Genomic DNA, 21,003 nt, shown 5'->3' with positions numbered 1-21,003 from the left:
TCCAGTTCCAAGCTCCCCACTGCAACCCACATGGAATTCTAAACTAGGTGACAAACAATAAGAATCAGGCAACTCACAGATATTTTAAACGATAATCAGGTGTACAAAGATTTTAACTATATGTCAGTTCTGACTTTTTACTCAGTACAATGAAGAGTTTTATGAGCAATCCTTTCCTGAGGTATCTGATCATACCAAGTCATGATAAAAGCAAAAATAAATCCATTAATGATCTTTCAAAACATTAGCATTTTTTTTCTAATTTTACCAGATTACCAAAAATTTTCATAATGCTGTTTTTCCCCATTTCCTGCCTAGAAATGTGACTACACAGCTTAGAACCTTCCTCTCAGCTTCCATAAGGAGCAGGCTTATCTTTCTATACGTCAACAAACCACTTACGTCATGTGTAGAATGAATTAAAATTAGGGACGGCAGTTTCTTGAAAGGGGCCCAAGGAGTCATGATCATTATCGTGTTACAGTAATAAATTTTGCTAACAGTCTCCTTTGTTGATCAGAAAGAGCAAAGCTAACTCTTTAGCTCTTTGAATATAGAATCCAATAGATTCGTGGATATTCCTTGGGAAATCACATGAGGTTTTCTGGGTGACGGACCCCATTGGGCTGCTGAGAAGGTACACAGAGCGTATCAACACTGCAGCAGTGACAGCACGGAAGTTAATCATCTTCCACTGATTGAACACGACAGGTGGGGTCTGCAAAACCTGTCACCCACCACCACCCTGACTATGATTATAACGAATTAGCAAAGGGACGGAGAATTCTAAAGTCAGGAAACCTTTTGCTCCCGCTGGTCACATCAGATGGAGTTTTCCAGAGCAGTGTGACCACTGTGTGCCTTGATTATTGCTCTCCTGTAGACAGTCGCAAAGTCAGGTGGAGTCGACTGAATAAGGGTCACCAAAGATAGCAGGTCCTAAATGCTGGAACCTGCAAATATAACCTTACATAGGAAAAAAGGGTCTTTGCAGATGTGATTAAGTGAAGGATCTTGAGATGAGGAGATGATCCTAGATTATCCAGGTTTCCTTATATACAAGGACAAGGGTCCTTTCAAGAGGGAGACAGACACATATCTGACTACAAAGAGGAGATAGTGAGACCATTGAGGCAGAGACGGGAGGGATGCGGCCACAAGGTCCTCATCCCCTTGAAGTGACCTGGCCGGGCTGTGGTACAAACAACAGCAAACACTACCCCCACGTCCTCTACATCCCCACCTCATCCCACCACCCAGCAGAGAGCCTAGAACTTGGCAAGCACACCATACCTACTCCCCCAGGGATGATCGGACCGTTGTCACGTGAGCACACTTCTTGCCTTTCAGGAAAATGGCATCTGGGTCTCAACTGTGAATCCTCCGATGATTACTGCCACCACCCGCTCAGTCATGGCTTTGACCATTTCTACGGAATGCCGTTTTCCATGATGGGAGACTGTGAGCCCTGGGAAATGTCTGAAAAGCGCGCAGGCTTGGAGCGTAAACTCAACGTCTGCTCGCATGTCATGGCGTTGGCCGCCTTTACGCTCGCCGTTGGGAAACTCACCCGCCTGGTAGCGGGCTCCTGGACGCTGGTCATCTGCTCAGCCATCGTGGCCCTCCTGTTCTTCACGACCTCCTATTTCGTGGGTGCCCTGATCGTTCACGCGGACTGCTTTCTGATGCGAAACCACTGCATCACCGAGCAACCCATGTGCCTTCAAAGGACGATGGCTCTTATGCTCAAGGAGGTCTCATCCTTTGTCCAAAGGTGAGTGTCAAAGGTGGCTTCAGGAGGAAAATGAATTCGGAATCTGCTTCTTCTGTAATGGGTACTGGCGTGGTGAAATGGTCCCAGCTCAGAAAGACATTTTTTGGTAAAATGGGGCATAAATGATGTTCCCTGGAATTCAACTGGATCCATTGAAACAACTGACCAGTCAGCTGAAATTTGTTGCTGTTCCCTCTTATTTTAGAGCCAGACCAGGGAATTCCCTGGGGGTCCAGTGGTTAGGACTCTGAGCTCCCACTGCAGGGGGCACGGGTTCTATCCCTGGTCCGCAAGCCACGTGGCATGGCTAAAAAAAAAAAAAAAAAAAAAGAGCCAGTCCAATTCTTTGAGCACCCCTGGTTACCACAGGGGTGGTATCTAATGAACATATGAAACTGAATCATCTGTAGGTTTTGCAATAAATTCTAAGTATTTTTAAAGCTCTGTCATCAGGACCAAGTGGTCCTGTGGCTAACTTCAGCCTGGATGTAAATGTGAGTGACAGTGACAAAGAGACTTACCAGGCCAGACCAGGAGGGACCCAATGAAAAGCTACACCAAACAGAGACCACTTCGTGCTCCCCAAAGGGGTTCCAGTAAAGTGGGTGACTCCATGGAACCCCAGCTTACTTGGGTGGTGATCATGTTCTGGAACATTCTTAGAGAGTTCTTGATGGAATTGCCAAATATGGGTCAGGCCTGAAGGGAATACTTTGCTTTCAAATTAAAACAAGCTAATTAAGTCTAAGAGCTTCACCTTTGCTTCTGTCCTTTAAGGGTATAGATTAGACCATAAAGATCAGGTGAAGACAGGAGAAGATAAGGAATTGTCTAGATTGGGGAGAATCAACTTGAGATTAATAACCCCATATACATCATTTTGAAAGTGTGTTTTTTCATGACTATTCCACATCCTAAACTTCATTGCATAAGAGCAGTTGTAAAGAAAACTGAATGTGCAAATCACTTATTCTTTCAGCTAAGTTTGAAATAGAAAAATATACTGAAATAACAATAAAATAAAAGTCAGACCAGGTGGCATCCCGGTATTCTATTTTACTTTCAGTCATCCGAAGTCCATAGAGTTGGAAAACGATAATCAGGAAGAAAAAGACGTATAAAATCGGTGTGGAGGGAATTCCCTGGGGGTCCAGTGGTTAGGACTCTGAGCTCCCACTGCAGGGGGCACAGGTTCGATCCCTGGTCGGGAAGCTGAGATCCCACATGCCGCGGCATGGCCAAAAAATAAAACATTAGTGTGGACTTTTCAATAGACTTTAGAAGGAAGAAAGTCATCACACTGAAGATTCTCAGACACAGGAACATGGTGCCGTGGAACAGATCTACGCATTTGCTTCTGGTGGGTAGAGCAGCAAAGTCACGTATCTGAGTAAGGACGTGACAATGGAGATTTGTATTTAGCATTTGTAGGAGCTCAATCTCAGGTTGATGGAAAAATAACTCCCATCACATTGTATGTACTTTCAGAAACAAGCAAGGACCTTTCCTCCTCTTCGTGTCCTTTCTGCACGTGCACACCCCCCTTATCACTACCGAGAACTTCCGAGGGAGGAGTCCCCATGGGCTGTATGGGGACAACATAGAAGAGATGGATTGGATGGTGGGTAGGTACCTGTTCCAGGTGAGGAAGTGATGGTTCCTCGTCCAGAAACTGCAGGAGGGAAGGATGTAAAGAATGAGAAGACCAGACTGCTTACGGTTACTGATAGGAGAGGCATCCTTTGAATGTCGAGGGTCCTCCTCACTCTTGTGTTTTATTTCTCTTTCTTGGATGGGTTGATTTTCTCTTCTCCCCCCAGGAGAATGTACAATGCCTGTGGGTTGGGACTGTCTTGCCTTCTTCTCCCACTGCATCCCCTGGGTTTAGAACAGTGCCAGGTGCGAAAAAGTGAACATTTCCTGACTGAGTCAGCGCTTGAATGCCTGTGTGGGCGTGGGTGCAGCCACTTGGCTGATTCTCCGACAAGGGCTCGGTACCCCTGGGTTTCCATAGTGATGAGCTGCAGAGTAATCACCCTCAGAGATTTTAGAGAAAATGTACCTTAAAGAATCTTTTCACAACATCATCTTGGATGATGTATGATGCATCATACTGTAAAAAGAATCTTTTCACAACATCATCTTGGAGTAAAAAGTATGATTTCGGTCAACTGTTGGGGAAAATGAGAAAAATTGGAAGACAGTTGTGCAATTACTCATGTCAAATCTCTTCCCCGGAGGGCCCGGCCCCATTCCCTTCGAGACAAATTCACTCATCTTTGGGTAGAAAAGATTAAGAATGACTAGAAAATATAGGCTGTTTTAGGTGATGTCAAACATTGAGTGTTTAAAATGGAATTTCCAACACCACAATTTGGGAAAAAATATTTTAAACGAATAAATGTACAGATGTATGTAATCGAATAAGTATTGAATGATAAAGACTGAAAATTTACAGTACAGAGTTAAGAACCCGTAAGTTCATCAAGATAAGGAACTCCTCATGAGATACATTTAGAGAATCTTTTCTTTTTTTAAAAATTTTTATTGGAATGTAGTTGATTCACAATGTTGTGTTAGTTTCTGCTATACAGCACAGTGAATCAGTTATACATCTACATATATCCCCTCTTTTTTAGATTCTTTTCCCATGTAGGCCATTACAGAGTATTGAGTAGGGTTCCCTGTGCTACACAGTAGGTCCTTATTAGTTATCTATTTTATATATAGTAGTGTGTATATGTCAATCCCAATCTCCCAGTTTATCCCTCCCCCTGCCTTCCCTCCCCCCGCCTTGGTAACCATAAGTCTGTTTTCTACATCTGTGACTCTTTTTCTGTTTTGTAAATAGGTTCATTTGTATCATTTTCTTTTTAGATTCCACATATATGATATTTGTCTTTCTTCTTACTCACTTCACTTACTATGATAATCTCTAGGTCCATCCATGTTGCTGCAAATGGCATTATTTCATTCTTTTTTATGGCTGAGTAATATTCCATTGTATATATGTACCACATCTTCTTTATCCATTCCTCTCTTGATGGACACTTAGGTTGCTTCCATGTCCTGGCTATTGTGAATAGTGCTGCTGTGAACATTGGGGTGCATGTATCTTTTTTGAATTATAGCTCTGTCTGGGTATATGCCCAGGAGTGGGATTGCTGGGTCATATGGTAACTCTATTTTTAGTTTTTTGAGGACCCTCCATACTGTTCTCCATAGTGGCTGAACCAGTTTACATTCCCACCAACAGTGCAGGAGGGTTCCCTTTTCTCCACACCCTCTCCAGCATTTATTGTTTGTAGATTTTTTTGATGATGGCCATTCTGACTGGTGTGAGATGATACCTCATTGTAGTTTTGATTTGCATTTCTCTAGTAATTAGTGATGTTGAGCATCTTTTCATGTGCCTATTGTCCACGAAGAATCTTTTCAGTGTCTCCCCTTTCTCTCTGTCCCAATTTAAATCTCAGTCAAGCAACTGAATGATACATTTTTTTAACAAAAGTCATTTAGAATGTAGGTCGGTGGAGCTCAGATTATTAGGGCAGGGAAACTCTTCTGTCTGACATTATAATGCTGGACACAAGACATTGCACGTTTATCAAAACCCACAGAATGCACAACACAAAGAGTGAACCCTAATGTAAACTATAGACTTTAGTTAATAACAGTGTATCAATATTGACTTATCAATTATAACATTGTTCAGCTAATCTATAAACCTAAAACTGTTGTAAAAGCCAAAATCTATTAATGAAGGGGGAGGAAAATCAATAGGGATACAAATTTTAAAATCCTTGTCCAAAAGAAAGCAACTAAAGAGGAAGAAATGGCCAAAGTACAGACGGAACAGAGAGAAAAAAAAATTAAAAGCAAAACACAAACAAACAAAAAGAAGCAATATGGTTGATTTAAAACTAACCGTATAGAGATTCCCTGGCGGTCCACTGATTAGGACTCCACGCTTCCACTTCAGGGGGCCCAGGTTCAATCCCTGGTCGGAGAGCTAAGATCCCACAAGCCGCAGCATGGCCAAAAAAAAAAAAATGCAGACCTGGTCAGACTGTATAAAAAAGCAACACCCAAACACCAAAGAAACACACTCTTTTTTTTAAATCTGTAACTTTTAACCAACCACCTTCACCCATTTTTTCCCACCCCTCACCCTCACCTGCAGTAGCCACCAATCTGTTTTCTCTTTCTGTAGGTGTGGCTTTTTGGATCCCACATATAAGTGAGATCACACAGTATTTGTCTTTCTCTGTCTGACATATTGCACTGAGCATAATGCCCTCAGGGTCCACGCATGTTGCTGCAAATGGCAGGATTTCCTTCTTTCTCAAGGCTGGATAATAGTCCGTTGAATGTCTACACCACATTTTCTTCATTCATTCATCCATCGATGGACACTTGGGTTGCTTCCATGTCTTGGCTATTGTAAATACTGCTGCTATGAACATGGGGGTGCAGATATTTTTTATGTGACTCTAAGAAACTTAGAACTGCCACTGAAAACTATTCTTCATCCATGTACAAATGCCTTTATCAGTGGCCTTCCTAGCCTATCCTGCTCCCTATCCTTTTTTCTCTGTAATCTTCTTTTGCCTCACTTTTAAGGGCTCACGACGTTGTCCTATGCAGCATGTACACTTGTAGCTTTCCTGAAACTTTTTGGAAACAGGATTGGGCACACACAAAGACATTTATCAATCTTAGATCAAGGATGCTTAGAATAACACAATTATATTACTGCTTACTCCCATTATGCTTTAATACTAAAGACTCATTTTAATGAAGCGTTCCAAAATTTGGTTTAAGAGTTTCTTCTATTTTGACTGGCACAAACGCATCTATTCTTTGCAGGGCAGATCCTTGATACTTTGGACACGGAAGGTTTGACCAACAGTACCCTCATTTATTTTACGTCGGATCACGGGGGATCCTTAGAGGCTCAGTTTGGAAACAATCAATATGGTGGCTGGAATGGGATATATAAAGGTAAGGGTGAGACATTCCCAGATCCATGTGTACTGTCTTTATCTCTTCCCAATAATTCCCAACCCTTTCTCTGGAATGGGAGTTTACAAAGCAAAGTCACAAAAACCAAAGGAACCCAAATGATTGTTGTGGTCAACAGAATAATGTCCCCAAAGATATCCATGTCCTGACCCCCGTGTGGTGGAAAACCAACACCCAGATTAATAAATAAAACAAAATCTATGCTCTGCCAGGGAGGAATGAAATGTCATCATGTAATTAAAGAGGGAGGGAGAGAAAGAGAGATTTAAAACAAATGGAAAGGTTAAACCACCCGGGTAAGCAACCACTTTGGATTTTCAATCACATTCTTTCCTGTTCATGTTTGAACACAGGTGGCAAAGGCATGGGCGGCTGGGAAGGTGGGATCCGGGTCCCGGGGATACTCCGGTGGCCCGGGGTGCTGCCCGCTGGCCGCGTGATCCACGAGCCCACCAGCCTGATGGATGTCTTCCCCACTGTGGTCCAGCTGGGGGGTGGCCAGGTGCCCCATGACAGGTACAGAGCAGCCCAAAGAAGGCAGTTGCGTTTTGTGTAGAGCCAACACGTATGTCAAACATCACTGTCACTTTTGTTTGGCACAAAACATCCGTGAGATCAGTATCTGGAAAAACGGTCATCATTCTCTGCTGGGATCCAATGTCTGCTTCATTTTATGCACAAAATGTCCTTCTCTTCTCCTCAGTCTTAAGTGGAACCATTTGATTTTAAGGATGATTGTCACTGAAATGCATCAATGAATTTACTAACGATTCATCACAAGTGATTCCTTTTGATGTAGCGTGGTAGGAACTTTTCATGATCCCAGTTTTTCTTATTTATTTATTATTTTATTTATTTCTTTTTGGCTGTGTTGGGTCTTCGTTGCTGCACGCGGGCTTTCTCTAGTTGTGGCGAGCGGGGGCTACTCTTCTTTATGGTGCGTGGGCTTCGCATTGCGGTGGCTTCTCTTGTTGCGGAGCACGGGCCCTGGGCACGCGGGCTCAGCAGTTGTGGCTCGCGGGCTCAGTAGTCGTGGCTTGTGGGCTTAGTTGCTCCGCGGCATGTGGGATCTTCCCGGACCAGGGTTCGAACCCGTGTCCCCTGCATTGGCAGGCAGATTCTTAACCACTGCACCACCAGGGAAGCCCGATTCCAGTTTTTCTTCCTTTAAAAATTATAGAAAATTTGGGAGGAATAGAAAGAAAATAAAATTATTTCATAAACTTGACAACGTAGAGATGAATACGTAATTAAGTTATATGATACCTATATACTATATATATTTAGATATATTTTATATATATATTTTTATATATTTGTATAAAATATGTCAATATATATCTATAGATATATATGTACATATCTATATATATTTAGACACTTTATGCATGGACAAAAATTTTAATGGCTTTACAGTATTCTTTCAACTAACCTCTTACAGGTGGACATTAGCCCTGTTCTTTTTTGAAAAAAAAATCTGGCTTTGTCATTTTACTGCCTGTCATAATTACCTTCTTAGTAAAAATCCCTGGAAGTTGAATTCCTGGGTCAAAGTCTATGGGCATTTACTAAATCTCTTGATACATTTTGTCAAATTGTTCCCTAGGAATTGCTACTGGCCGTATGTGAGAGTATCTATTTTTAAAATAATAGAACTAAAATCAATTTAATTTATACATGTAATTTATTTATTATATATATAAACGACACATACAGTATGTGTGTATGCACATATACATATATATGTGTGTTTTCATTTCCATTGCTTTATCAGCAGAGATGTTGAATATTACAGACCTATAGTTTACATTCTCCTGTTCTCTCTTTTCTTACATTGAATATCATGTCTCTGGTTGATTTTCTTTTCTCCTAATTGGCTGCTGATTTTTAATATTAATTATAATATCTCATTTGTTTTAAAAATAAATATTTGTCCATCATGTATATCACAAATGTGTTTTGCTAGAAGATAAAATTCAGCTATATATTGTTGCTTGGTTTTATTTATATATACATTTATATATATTTATACACACACATATGTAAACATATGTGTGTATGTGTATATGAATACACATGTTTGGAAATGATATATATTGTGTATATACATAGTGTCTATATATATGTGCTATATATATGGTGTGTCTATGCGGTATGCATATATTTTATGTATATATGGTGGGTATATATATCACATATCTATGGTATATGTATATGGTATGTGTATATGTATATATATTGTATATACAGTATATATAATATATAGTGTATATATTGAATATATAATACATCTATTGTGTATATATTATATATTGCATATATATTGTATATATGTATATTTGTGTATAATGATATATGTTGTGTATATAATGTATATATTTTTTAATATAATAATGTATATATGTACACTATATATGCATATATATTTCTTTTATTATATATATTTATGAAATGATTCCAGGTCCTGTTGAAGAATACCGCATATTCTATAACGACTTAAAGCTCAAATCAATATGAAACCAAGCAGGTGTTTCCATTTTGTTCACCTATTTGTGCCTTCAGAATAAGGCTGGGTGGACCATTACTTCAGCCGAGCGAGCTGGACCCTCCAAGATCTTTTAGCCAAAGGCGCTGTGTGCAGGCGGACGGTATGCTGACGGCCCCAGGGCTGCCCTGGGCTTGTTCAGGCTCACTCCCCCCTTCCAGCAGCCCCGCCCTGAGTCCCTGTGCTCCTGCCTGTAGGGTGATTGACGGCCAGGACCTGCTGCCCTTGCTACTGGGGACAGCCCAGCACTCGGGCCACGAGTTCCTGATGCATTACTGCGAGAGCTTCCTGCACGCAGCCCGGTGGCACCAACGGGACGGTGAGTAGCCTGCATGAAGAAGTCACGTCTTGACCTCCGTTCTCATTTTCTGCTTCTTTATTTCCTTCTTGGCGGTATTTTTCTTCTGACGCCGGCAACGTCCTGTAGCCGTCGATCATCCTGTGGTGATCGGAAGGGAATTCTATGGTTTAGGCTCTGGCTCTGGCTTTCCTGTCCCCCAGCCCCATGAGGTGAGGTGCAACTTTTATCATCACACACACACACTTGTACACACACAAGTGTTCCAACCTGATTCTAACCTTTCCAGTCTGTCCTCTTAATCTACATTTGCTTTCCATGTGTCTTAACTTCATGACACCATTTCATATCTGTTATATTAATGATAACTTTGTAAAACAAGCAGTAATATGTTTAGTGAATAATTTTGCATCTCAAACTTTTCTGGGCTTTTTTGGCCCAATGGTCCTTTCAAAAGAATTGTAAAATCATTTGCAAGTATTTTTTTTTAATCCCACAGGAATATCAATGGCCATTGTCTTCAACGTATAAATGATTTTGGGGGGGAAAGTAATATCTTTACAATATCAAGTTTTCCCAAACTGAGGCATGTTATGTCTCTGCACTTCTTATTTAAAAACTATTTGTTTTACCAAGCACTTTATTCCCTTACCAAGTCATTTCATTGTATTTTAATTGCTTCCATATTTATAGCTAGATTCTCCATCATGGTCTGACTGGAGTTGCTTGAGGTTTTCTGTTTCTATGAACCTGTTTCTATGAATCTTTTTAAATCCAGCTCTTGGATTTACTAAACAACTGTATTTTAAAATTTTCTAACTGCTTGAGTTCTGCCTCTACCTTGGTCTGTGATAACAGACTTTCAGCTATTTGAGTTTCTTCTCTTTTCTTCATTTCTGTTTCCCTTTCTATTATTCTGCCTTGCCCTGACATTTTCTCTCTTTTTTGTGGATTTGCCTTAAGGACTTGGTTTTCTTCCAGGGTTTGGGAAGGCCGATAGACCTCTTGCAATTCAACTCACACTTTTTTCTTTATGCCTCTAAACCATTCTCTGGACATGTCCAGTTGTCTGAAACAAGAATAAAAGAATACCTTTTGGAATCCCCCTTATTTGAGGAAGTTACCAATAGATTTTTAAAAAATCTACCTCCTTTTCCTGTCCATCCTTTTCAGTAGTATCATCATCTGGGATGATTTTTATTGCTACATTTTTGGGTTTTTAAGAATTACATATCATAGATTTCCTCTTTGAAGATTTTTTAAAAAAACTTTCATTCAGGGACTTCCCTGGAAGTCCAGGGGTTAAGACTCCGTGCTTCCACTGCAGAGGGGGACGAGTTCAATCCCTGATTGGAGAACTCAGATCCTGCATACCATGGGGCGTGGCAAAAAAAAAAAAACTTTCATACAATTACCTAGCACAATCTACAACTATTTATGCTTACGGATAATTTTTATTGCTACATTTTTGCTTTTTTAAACTTACATACTATAGATTTCCCCTTTTACAATTTTTTAAAAAACTTTCATTCAATTGCACAGTTCAGTCTATCAGCATTTATGCTTAGGGATGATTTCTATTGCTACGCTTTTGATTTTTTTAAGTCGCATACTATAGATTTCCCTTTTTAAGGGTTTTTGTAAACTTTCCTTCAGTTCCACAGCGCAACCTTCAAGCACTGCGGTGAGTGGCACCGATACCTGGGATCAACGTCCGTCCTCTTTTCCTTTACCCAGTGGCTGCCCCATTACTGAACCTCTCTTCTCTCAGTTATTGGGCAAATATCTCAATTTTTTTTCTAGGTAGATAGAGAGTGTGTTCCTACTTTCTTTTTTTTTTTTAACTTTTTGTTTTTCGGCCGTGCCACGTGCCATGTGGGATCTTAGTTCCCCAACCAGGGATCGAACCTGCGCCCCCTGAATTGGGAGCGTGGAGCCCTAACCACTGGACCGCCAGGGAAGTCCCCTGTTCCTACTTGCCGTGTCTCTTCGACGGCCCCCTCACCGGCCTCCCCAGGTCCACTCTTCATCCCACTCCCATTGTCCACTTAGCCCTCCATGAAAACCTTTCCAGGACCACCCACCATACCGATTCCTCCCTGTGACGTGAGCCAGCCCCTCCCCTTCTCTGGAACAAGAGCTCTGACCCTAGGAGCCCCCAGTCACCAAGCTCCAGCAGAACCATGCCCTGTGATTCTAGAACCTGCAGTTACTGCCTCAGGGCCTTTGCACGACCCGTCCCTGCCATCGAGAACATGCTCAGAAGGCTGACCATCCTCCGTTCTTGACCTTCACGTCCCGCCTCCACTATTACCCCACCCTGCACCTTGCACACACACAAACCTCCGCGTCCATCTTCCATCACCTGGACCGCTTGTATTTTCTTCCAGGCATTCGGCATTCTTGGCAATTTCTCATTTCTGGTGTTTATTTACCACTCTCTGGCCTGAGTCCCCTCCCTAGGCCTCTGTCTGTCTTCTCTCTGCACTCATTTGCTGAACAATGAAAACAATCACGGACATTGAATGAGTGTCCGCCCGACGCCAGTGAACTCATTTTACCCTGAAAACCCCAGCAGATGACAATTCCTGTCCCCAGTTCACAGGTGACAGAACTGACACTTGTTAAGACAACAGGTCGCAGGGCTTCCCTGGGGGTCCTCTGGTTAAGGCTCCACGCTCCCAATGCAGGGGGCCCGGAGTTCCATCCGTGGTCAGGGAACTAGATCCCACATGCCACAGCTAAGACCCAGCGCAGCCAAATAAATAAATGAATTAATTTTAAAAAAAAAAGACAACAGGTCACCATAAATGCTTAGAAGGGAACAGAAGCCAGAGATTTTAATCGTGGTCCCATAAAAACACCAAACCACAGTGGTGCCAGCCTGGGAACCAGGGCTCGGGCAGGGAAATCTGGTGGCTGTTGGGACAAAGGGAATGGGATGCCCGTCTGAGCACAGGTCTGGGTTGCCCACACTTGCTGGCTGCATGAGGATCCCTGGCCTCATCCTCCTCTCCTGCCCAGGTCCCAGGGGCAGCCCCAGCCCTGCCCCGCCTCCCTCCCTGGTCCCTGGTCCTGCTCCAGGATCCAAGGGAGCCCTCCCGCCTGGTCCTGGAAGAGGCACGGCCACCAGAGTCCCGCTCACTGCCCTCTGGTTGCACGTGTGGCTTCCCCAGACTCGCTGCCCTGCGAGGATGCCGGGGGTGCCAGAGGGAGAGCGGGGGGCCTCCTTCCCCAAGCAGCAGGAAGCCGCAGGGCTCAGGCTGTGCGGTTCTGGGTCTGACCCGCGGCCGGGGGGCAATGCTGGTGTGAGGACAGCCTCAGCCTCTCCTTCCATTTGGTCAAAATCGCTTCCTGAGGCTGAGCTAGGTCTGGTGCCAGCTGACCTCTAGTTAGTAAGTCTTCTCAGACGCTGGAGGATGTCTGTTACAGATGCGTGCTGCTCTCTCCCTCCCTTCTTTTCCTCCTTCCTTCCTTCCCTCCTTCCTTCCCTTCCTTCCTTCCCTTCTTCCTTCCTTTCCTTCCCTCCTTCCTTCCTTCCTTCCTTCCCTTCCTTCCTTCCTTTCTTCCCTCCCTCCTTCCTTCCCTCCTTCCTTCCCTCCCTTCCTTCCCTCCTTCCTTCCTTCCTTCCCTCCTTCCTTCCCTTCCTTCCTTCCCTCCTTCCTTCCCTCCTTCCTTCCTCCCCTCCTTCCTTCCCTCCTTCCTTCCTTCCCTCCTTCCTTCCTTCCTTCCTCCCCTCCTTCCTTCTCTTCCTTCCCTCCTTCCTTCCTTCCCTCCTTCCTTCCTTCCCTCCTTCCTTCCTTCCTCCCCTCCTTCCTTCCCTTCCCTCCTTCCTTCCTCCCCTCCTTCCTTCCCTCCTTCCCTCCTTCCTTCCTCCCCTCCTTCCTTCCTTCCCTCCTTCCCTCCTTCCTTCCTCCCCTCCTTCCTTCTCTTCCTTCCCTCCTTCCTTCCTTCCTCCCCTCCTTCCTTCCCTTCCCTCCTTCCTTCCTCCCCTCCTTCCTTCCCTCCTTCCCTCCTTCCTTCCTCCCCTCCTTCCTTCCTTCCTTCCCTCCTTCCTTCTCTCCTTCCCTCCTTGCATCCTTCTCTCCTTTTCTTGGTGGAACCTTCACAGCTAGAGAGAAGCTCGGGAAAAACATCACTGAGAACAGCTACTGCCCTCTTAAACCTCAGAGAATTCACTTAGGAAACCACTGACCAGACAAGTAATTCATTCTTTTTTGTAAACAGCTCTGTGGCGCTGTCATTCACCATCTTAGCTCGGGCTGCCAGAACAAAATACCACAGACCAGGGAGCTTAAAATAACGCACACTTATTTCTCACAGTTCTAGAGGCTGGAAGTATGAGATCAAGGTGCCAGCACGGTCTGGTTCTAGGGAGGACTCTCTTCTGGGTCAGATTCGGCCACCTTCTCCCTGTGTCCTCATGTTGGGAGAGAGAGCTCTGGCTTCTTCCTCTTCTTATAAGGACACGAATCCCATCCTGGGGGCCCCACCTTCACAACCTCGTCTAACCCTAATCACCTCCCAAGGCTCTATCTCTTAATCCCATCACGTTGGAGCTCAAGGCTTCCACAATGAATCTGGGGTTGAAGGGGAGGAGGACACACAAACATTCAGTCCATCACATTCACATAACCATAAAATTCACCCTTTTCGAATGTAAAAATTGAGTGACATTTAGCACATTCACAGTGGGTGCAGACCTCACCGTCATCTAGCTCTATAACATTTTCATCACCTCCAAAACGAAACTCCAAACCCATTAAATAATCACTCCCCATCCCCCTCCCCTAGCCCCTGGTAACCATGAACCCACTTTCTGTGTCTGTGGATTTGCCTGTCCTGGACGTTTCCCATAAACGGAATCACACACTGTGTGTCCTTCTGTGTCTGGCTTCTCTCACTGAGCATCGTGTGTTGAAGGTCCATCCATGTGGTAGCCTGTGTCAGAGCTTCACTCCTTTTCATGGCTGCATAATATTCCACTGTGTGGACGGACCCCATGCTGTGTGTCCATCCATCACTTGAGGGACACTTGGGCTGCTTCCAGCCCCTGGCACTTGGGAATCACCCAGCTCTCCAGCAATGTGTCCTGTCTCTCCATGCCAACCCTCCCCAATTCTTGTCCTTCCTCCAGGAGGGGCAGTGTGGAAAGTCCACTACATGACCCCGATGTTCCACCCAGACGGAGCCAGTGCCTGCTACGGGAGAGGGGTCTGCCCATGCTCTGGGGACAAAGTAGCCCATCATGACCCACCGTTGCTGTTTGACCTCTCGAGAGACCCTTCTGAGGCTCACGCCCTCACGCCAGACACGGAGTCCTCATTCCATCAGGTGGTGGAGAGGATCACAAAGGCCGTGGAGGACCATCGCCGGACGCTCAGCCCGGTTCCACTGCAGCTGGACATGCCGAACAACATCTGGAAGCCGTGGCTCCAGCCCTGCTGTGGTCGGTTCCCCCTCTGCTGGTGCGATCGGGAAGCTGACCCATAATAGCCGCCCGCCCGCAAAAACTAGGTCCCTGCTCCCTGGAGATCGTTGTTGGGGTCAAAATAAAATGGCCTGACGTCAAGCTGTCTGCTTGTGTGGGGCTGAATCGTTTCACCAGCTCTAAGGAGAAAGTGTTACTGAACTCAGGTTCAGCTTCTCGCCGCTCAGGAATACAGTACTAAATTGGTACGAATGAACTTATGTACGAAACAGAAATAGAGTCACAGACACAGAAAACAATCTTATGGTTACCAGGGGGGAAAGGGGGTGGAGGGATAAATTGGGAGATTGGGATCAACATATACACACGACTATATATAAAATAGATAACTAATAAAGACCTGCTGTATAGCACAGGGAACTCTACTCAATACTCTGTAATAACCTATATGGGAAAAGAATCTTAAAAAGGGTGGATATATGTATATGTATAACTGACTCACTTTGCTGTACACCTGAAACTAACACAACATTGTAAATTAACTATACTCCAATTTAAAAAATTAAATTTTAAAAAAAAGAATCAATACTGAGAGACAAGTGTTGGGTGAAAAGAAAGATAGCTTTATTGAGGAAGCCATCAATCCGGGAGAGAAGGTGGATTCATGTCCCAAAGAACCAACTCCCAACCCCCCAAGTTTTGCTCGGAGATTATACAGGGGAAAGAAGAAAAGTGTTACGTGCTGAGGAGAGGGATTGTGGGTGTATGATCAGCTCGTGGGCATTCTTCTGATTGGCTGCTGGTGAGGTAATCGGGAGCCCACATCCTCAACCATCTGATTCCAGCCGATTTGGGGTCTACATGCTTGTGGGCAGCATGCAGTTAACTTCTTCCACCTGGTGGGGATTTCAGTGTCTGCAAAACAGCTCAAAGGATATGGCTCAGAATACGATCTACAGCCCTTGAGGAGGAACTAAATGTCGTTGACTCTGTTTAATGGCTCAACTATTATTATTTTCTCTTGTTTAACTATTTTCCTTTGTTTCTGTATTTTTCTCATTTCCCTGATTAAATTTTTTCTTTGGCTAAACTTTTTCTCCAGCCAAGAGGAAGGTGGAGGCCATGGGGGGAGGGGCAGTGATCTGTCCTGGAAAGGCCCCATGGGGTCCTGCTCGGTTACAAAAGGGACGGGAAGAAGTAGTAACATAGAATCGCCAGGAAATAAAATGCACCATTTAGGGGCTGCCGAGACCACACTACAGGCAGGTCAAGAGTGGAGTTCTTCCTGCCACCTGGGGGAGGCTGCCCTGTCCCCAGAAAGAGCTCAGATCCCAACAGAAGATGTTTCTATGTCACACAGATTTCCAGATAATTGTCAGGTGGGGACCAAACGTAATAACTGTCCCTGGTTAAGATGTGGCTGGGACCAATGCACAGAATGTAGGTGTATCATTTTCAACATGGACAAGGTCGTACCGTGTTTCAAACTGGGACTATTTTCAAGCAATGATCCTTGGTGAACAAATGCCCCAGTGACCCGGGGGAACCCAGAATTTGGGAGGCGTGCTGGGTATGCAATGTCCTACCCTCTCTATTTTGAGAGATCACTATGAGATTGGGCTTCCTTGCCCGCTGGCTTTGCACTGGACCAGCCCAGGACGAGACAGCAGCAGGAGGGAGGAGAATGAGGTGGGAATTTTATTCCAGGCACCCCCTACCCAATCTCCTCTCTGTCCATGCACACAAACACACACACACACACACACACACACACACCCCTAGTACCAGCTAGGGCTGCCATAACGAAGTTCCACAAACGGGGGTCTTAAACATCAGACATTTATCCTCATCCCGGAGGCTGGAAGGGCAGTGGTTCCTCCTGAGGCCTCTCTCCTTGGGTGTGTTTAGCCGACACTGAGCCAGAGCTTTTGGCCAGCTGTGCCTGCATCCCTGGCCCACTGAGACACCTCTGGGCCACTTAACAGGAGCTGTGCTCTGTCACCTCCCTCCCAGACCCGTCCACACCCTTGTCCCTGACACTTTGAAGCCACTACAGTCTTTGCATTCCTTAAAGTGAATTCAGACCCATAAGATCAAGGCCAGACCCCAGGACTGTTACCCGAAAACTGGGGTCGCCTCTTGGTGGGTGTGCAGCCAAAAGACACAACCAAGCCAAAATCAGGAGAAGGATTTATCATTTGCAGCAAGTAGGGAGAACACAGGGGACCTTTCCCAAAGCAGTGTTTCCCGGGGAAGCTTTAATCTCAGGGTACATGCATATTCATGAGGGGGCTTGATTGAAGTCACAGGGTCAGAAAAGGTCTATATCATCCTCCTCCTTTAGGTCCCAGTGGATCTGGTAGTTGAGGCTTCAGACTAATCTTCACCACTGAAACAGAACTGGGAGACTTTACCACTGGTTTGTTATCTTTGCTATTGTTCCTTCTCTTGCCTGATAACAGTTTGCTCCTTGGTTCCCTTAAGATCATTAATGACCATTAGAGAAATGCAAATCAAAACTACAATGAGGTTATAACCTCATGGTCAGAATGGGCATCAGCAAAAAATCTACAAACAATAAATCCTGGAGAAGGTGTGGAGAAAAAGGAACCCTCCTACACTGTTGGTGGGAATGTTAAGTTGGTGCAGTTACTATGGAGAACAGGATGGAGGTTCCTCGAGAAACTAAAAATAGAACTACCATATGATCCAGCAATCCCACTCCTGGGCATATAGCCAGAGAAAACCATAATTCAAAAAGAGACATGTACCCCCCCCCCCCAATGTTCACTGCAGCACCATTTACAATAGCCAAGACATGGAAGCAACCCAAATGTCTATCAACAGAAGAACGGACAAAGAAGATGTGGTACATATATACAATGGAATATTACTCAGCCATAAAAAAGAACGAAATTGTGCTATTTGCAGAGACATGGATGGACCTAGAGACTGTAATACAAAGTGAAGCAAGTCCAAAAGAGAAAAACAAATGTGGAATCTAGAAAAAAGATACAGATGAACTTATTTACAAAGCAGAAAGAGAGACACAGATGTAGAGAACAAACATATGGATACCAAGGGGGAAGGGGGGTGTGGGATGAATTGGGAGATTGGGATGGACATATATACACTATTGATACTATGTATAAAATAGATAACTAATGAGAACCTACTGTAGAGCACAGGGAACTCAGTGCTCTCTGGTGACCTAAATGGGAAGGAAATCCAGAAAAGAGTGGATATATGTATACGTAAAACTGATTCACTTTGCTGTACAGCAGAAACTAACACAACACTGTAAAGCAGCTATACTCCAATAAAAATTAATTAAAAAAAAAATCATTCATTACCAAGACCTGTTCAAGGGCAAGCATGGTGGCCAGGCTTAGATCCCAAAATGGCTCAGGCCAAAAATGGCTTCTCTTATGTCAACAAAGCCATGCCTGGTTCTTTCTTACCTGCTTATGCAACCTCCCCCAAATACTACGTCTCGGGGCAGCAGCTCCCTGGCCCCCATCCCTCTTTGCCATTCCAAAACCCTCAGGACAGCCTGTATTTTGTTTGGGTACTTGGCCCAAGTGTCCCCAGGGCTCCTGTTCTGCACATTTTTGGGGAATCTTGACTGCCTCCAATGTAGAATTTCTTCAACGGATCAGATCTGGTCTCCACCCTTGCCAAACTCCATGCAAAGCTACTCCTGGGCTCCTGGCTTCCTGCCCCTCCCTCCAAGCCTCAATCTGTGTGGTATTTCCCCAGAAGTCTTCCACTGATAAAAGCGCCTCTAGAATCATCAGTCACCTAGGACAAAGAGTGAAGCAATAAACAACGCCCAAGAATGAATCCAGCTAAAGCCATCACCCCGTCAAAAACAAGCCAACTAAATCTACCCATGAAAAGGCAAAAGTCTCTGCCCCAAACAGAATCTCCAGCCCCATTTCTGGAAATTCCAACACCCCGTTACGCCCCAGGCTTTTGGTTAACACGGACTTCCAATCACCATCTGGTAAACATGCAGAAATGAGTTGGAAAGGTAAAAAGAAAAGAACTGGCGGGCAGCTCATGGGGAGGGGGATCTGGAATTGACCACCAGGCAAACTCCCACCGGCCCGCAAACAGACGCACACACAGAAAGTCGGCTGAGGGTCCAACGAGGCCAACACATTTAAACGCTTCTCCCCTTGGCCATAGAGTAGAAGTCTGGCATCCTGGACCCTCGTGAGTCTGGATTCACATCCTGGTGGCCAGCCTGCAGGAGGAAGACCGGGGGGGAGGGGTGTTCACAGGTGGCGCTCACCGTGCCCAGGCCCGGCCAGGATTAATCAGCTCCCTCCTGGCCCCAGTCTCCCGGGAGTGCCCGCCCCGAGAAAGCCACCCAGGAAAACCTGTTTACCAGATCAGTTCCCCGGAGGCGCCAGGGCTTTCAGCGGATTAGGGAGGGAGGGGACGCCACACCCCGGATCACGTGGGCGGGCCCGGGACACGGAGCGCTCGCGGCCAAGTCCTGCGCTCCGGGCCGAGCTCGGCCATGGGACCCACGGCGCACACGGGACGCGCCGCGCCCGCCGCCAGGTGCGCGGGTCCCTGCGCCCCGGTGCCTACTCGATCCCGGGGCTGGGGGCACGGAACCGGGAAGAAGGGAGTCGGGAAGGGGGGGGGCGGGGGCCCAGGAAGGCCCGGCTGAGCATGCGCGCCTCGGAGTCACCAAAAAGCAGCTGGAGGCCGGCTCTCTGGCCTGGACACCCGCGGGACGGAAGCGCTGGGCGGCGGGCGGGCAGTGCTCGCCCCACGAAACGGGGGGCTGGGGGTGGCGAGGATACCGGAAGGGAAAGGAACAAAAAAGGGAGGGTCGCGAAGAGCAAGGGGACCTGGCGAGCCGCACCCCGGCAGAGAGCGGCCCAGCCCCTCCCCCCTCCCTCCCCCTCCCCCTCCCCCTCCCCCTCCCCCTCCCCCTCCCCCTCTCTCCATACACTTCCGGTCCAACCCCCAGGTCCCCGCCCCCTCCCCTCCTCCCTCCCCTGCTCTCCATACACTTCCGGTCTAACCCCAGGTCCCCCTCCCCCGCTCTCCTTACACTTCCGGTCCAACCCCCAGGTCCCCGCCCCCCTCTCCTACACTTCCGGTCCAACCCCCAGGTCCCCGCCCCCTCCCCTCCCCCCTCTCCATACATTTCCGGTCCAACACCCCGGTCACCGACCCCCGGGCGCGGCCGCGTCCCCTCCCGCACTCGCTAGGGCGCCACCCCCTAGGCTCCCTCCTCCAGGCAGCCCCCCAGCGCGACCACATCCTCCTTCCTGTATTCTTTCGCCACGCGCCCCCCCCCCCGTACCTCCATCCCGAGCGCCGGCGTGTCCCCTCCACCCCATAACGAAGTTGCACCCGTTCTGCACTGGGACACCCCCCCCCCGCCTCCCCCGGAAGCGTGGCTGTGTTCCCCAAAACCTCCAGGATACGCGCCGTCCGCCCCTGCGCCTCCCCCTGCCCCCTCCAGCTGTCCGGCCGCGAGCCGTCCCCCCCCAGCTCAGATCCCCGTCCCCGGAGCGCAGCGGAGACGCGGGGAGGCGCGCCCGCCCTGCAGGAGAACTTACTTACCCAGCGGCGGGAAGGTGGAGGTCTGCATGCGTTCAGGGAGAGAAGCCGCATCTGGGCCGACCACGACTTTCTAAACCAAAAGCCAGCGCGTTCAACTTTCCTGCGGCGCCCGGGATTAGGCAAGTCTTTGGGGCCAAAGGATTCAAAAGCTGGACGCCGTCCTTTGTTAAATCCTAATACAGTAGGAAAATACACACACCTTCCCAGCAACCTGGTTTGAAAGGCCGACTTTTCATTCCAAGGGAGAGACGTTTATTTCTGCGTTTTTTGTTTTTTGGGTTTTTTTCTGTCCAGGGATTCTTTGGCGGTTCTTCTCACTGTGTGTTTGCTTCTGAGGA

The 21,003-nt window shown here is 46.4% G+C and overlaps 1 protein-coding gene and 2 long non-coding RNA genes across 6 annotated transcripts in view; 1 reads left to right on the top strand and 2 right to left on the bottom strand.

The window, feature by feature from the left end:
- ARSL (arylsulfatase L) overlaps positions 1–15,214 on the top strand; it is a 26,376-nt gene extending 11,162 nt beyond the window's left edge. For both annotated transcript variants that reach the window (XM_059909856.1, XM_059909855.1), the window contains 6 exons: positions 1,351–1,774; positions 3,263–3,399; positions 6,644–6,778; positions 7,153–7,315; positions 9,542–9,663; positions 14,780–15,214. In XM_059909856.1, the coding sequence (XP_059765839.1) occupies positions 1,351–1,774; positions 3,263–3,399; positions 6,644–6,778; positions 7,153–7,315; positions 9,542–9,663; positions 14,780–15,135 (1,337 nt within the window). In that variant the 3' untranslated portion in view covers positions 15,136–15,214. The remainder of the gene's footprint in view (positions 1–1,350; positions 1,775–3,262; positions 3,400–6,643; positions 6,779–7,152; positions 7,316–9,541; positions 9,664–14,779) is intronic.
- Positions 7,032–21,003, bottom strand: LOC132356811 (uncharacterized). Its single transcript, XR_009500085.1, has 3 exons — positions 20,666–21,003; positions 9,346–9,783; positions 7,032–7,964 (listed from the first exon to the last, which is right to left on the bottom strand). It is a non-coding gene; the product is annotated as an uncharacterized LOC132356811 (long non-coding RNA).
- On the bottom strand, positions 17,252–20,469 carry LOC132356810 (uncharacterized). Of its 3 annotated transcripts, XR_009500082.1 has the most exons (3): positions 20,403–20,465; positions 19,467–19,874; positions 17,252–19,322 (listed from the first exon to the last, which is right to left on the bottom strand). It is a non-coding gene; the product is annotated as an uncharacterized LOC132356810 (long non-coding RNA). The 3 variants fall into 3 exon arrangements; XR_009500084.1 differs by lacking the exon at positions 19,467–19,874 and having other exon boundaries at positions 20,403–20,469; XR_009500081.1 differs by lacking the exon at positions 20,403–20,465 and having other exon boundaries at positions 19,467–19,989.

Source organism: Balaenoptera ricei, chromosome X, assembly GCF_028023285.1.
Source record: "Balaenoptera ricei isolate mBalRic1 chromosome X, mBalRic1.hap2, whole genome shotgun sequence".
Taxonomy (NCBI): domain Eukaryota; kingdom Metazoa; phylum Chordata; class Mammalia; order Artiodactyla; family Balaenopteridae; genus Balaenoptera; species Balaenoptera ricei.
The sequence above is the reverse complement of the archived record's forward strand: the minus strand, read 5'-3'. Positions and strand labels throughout refer to the sequence as shown.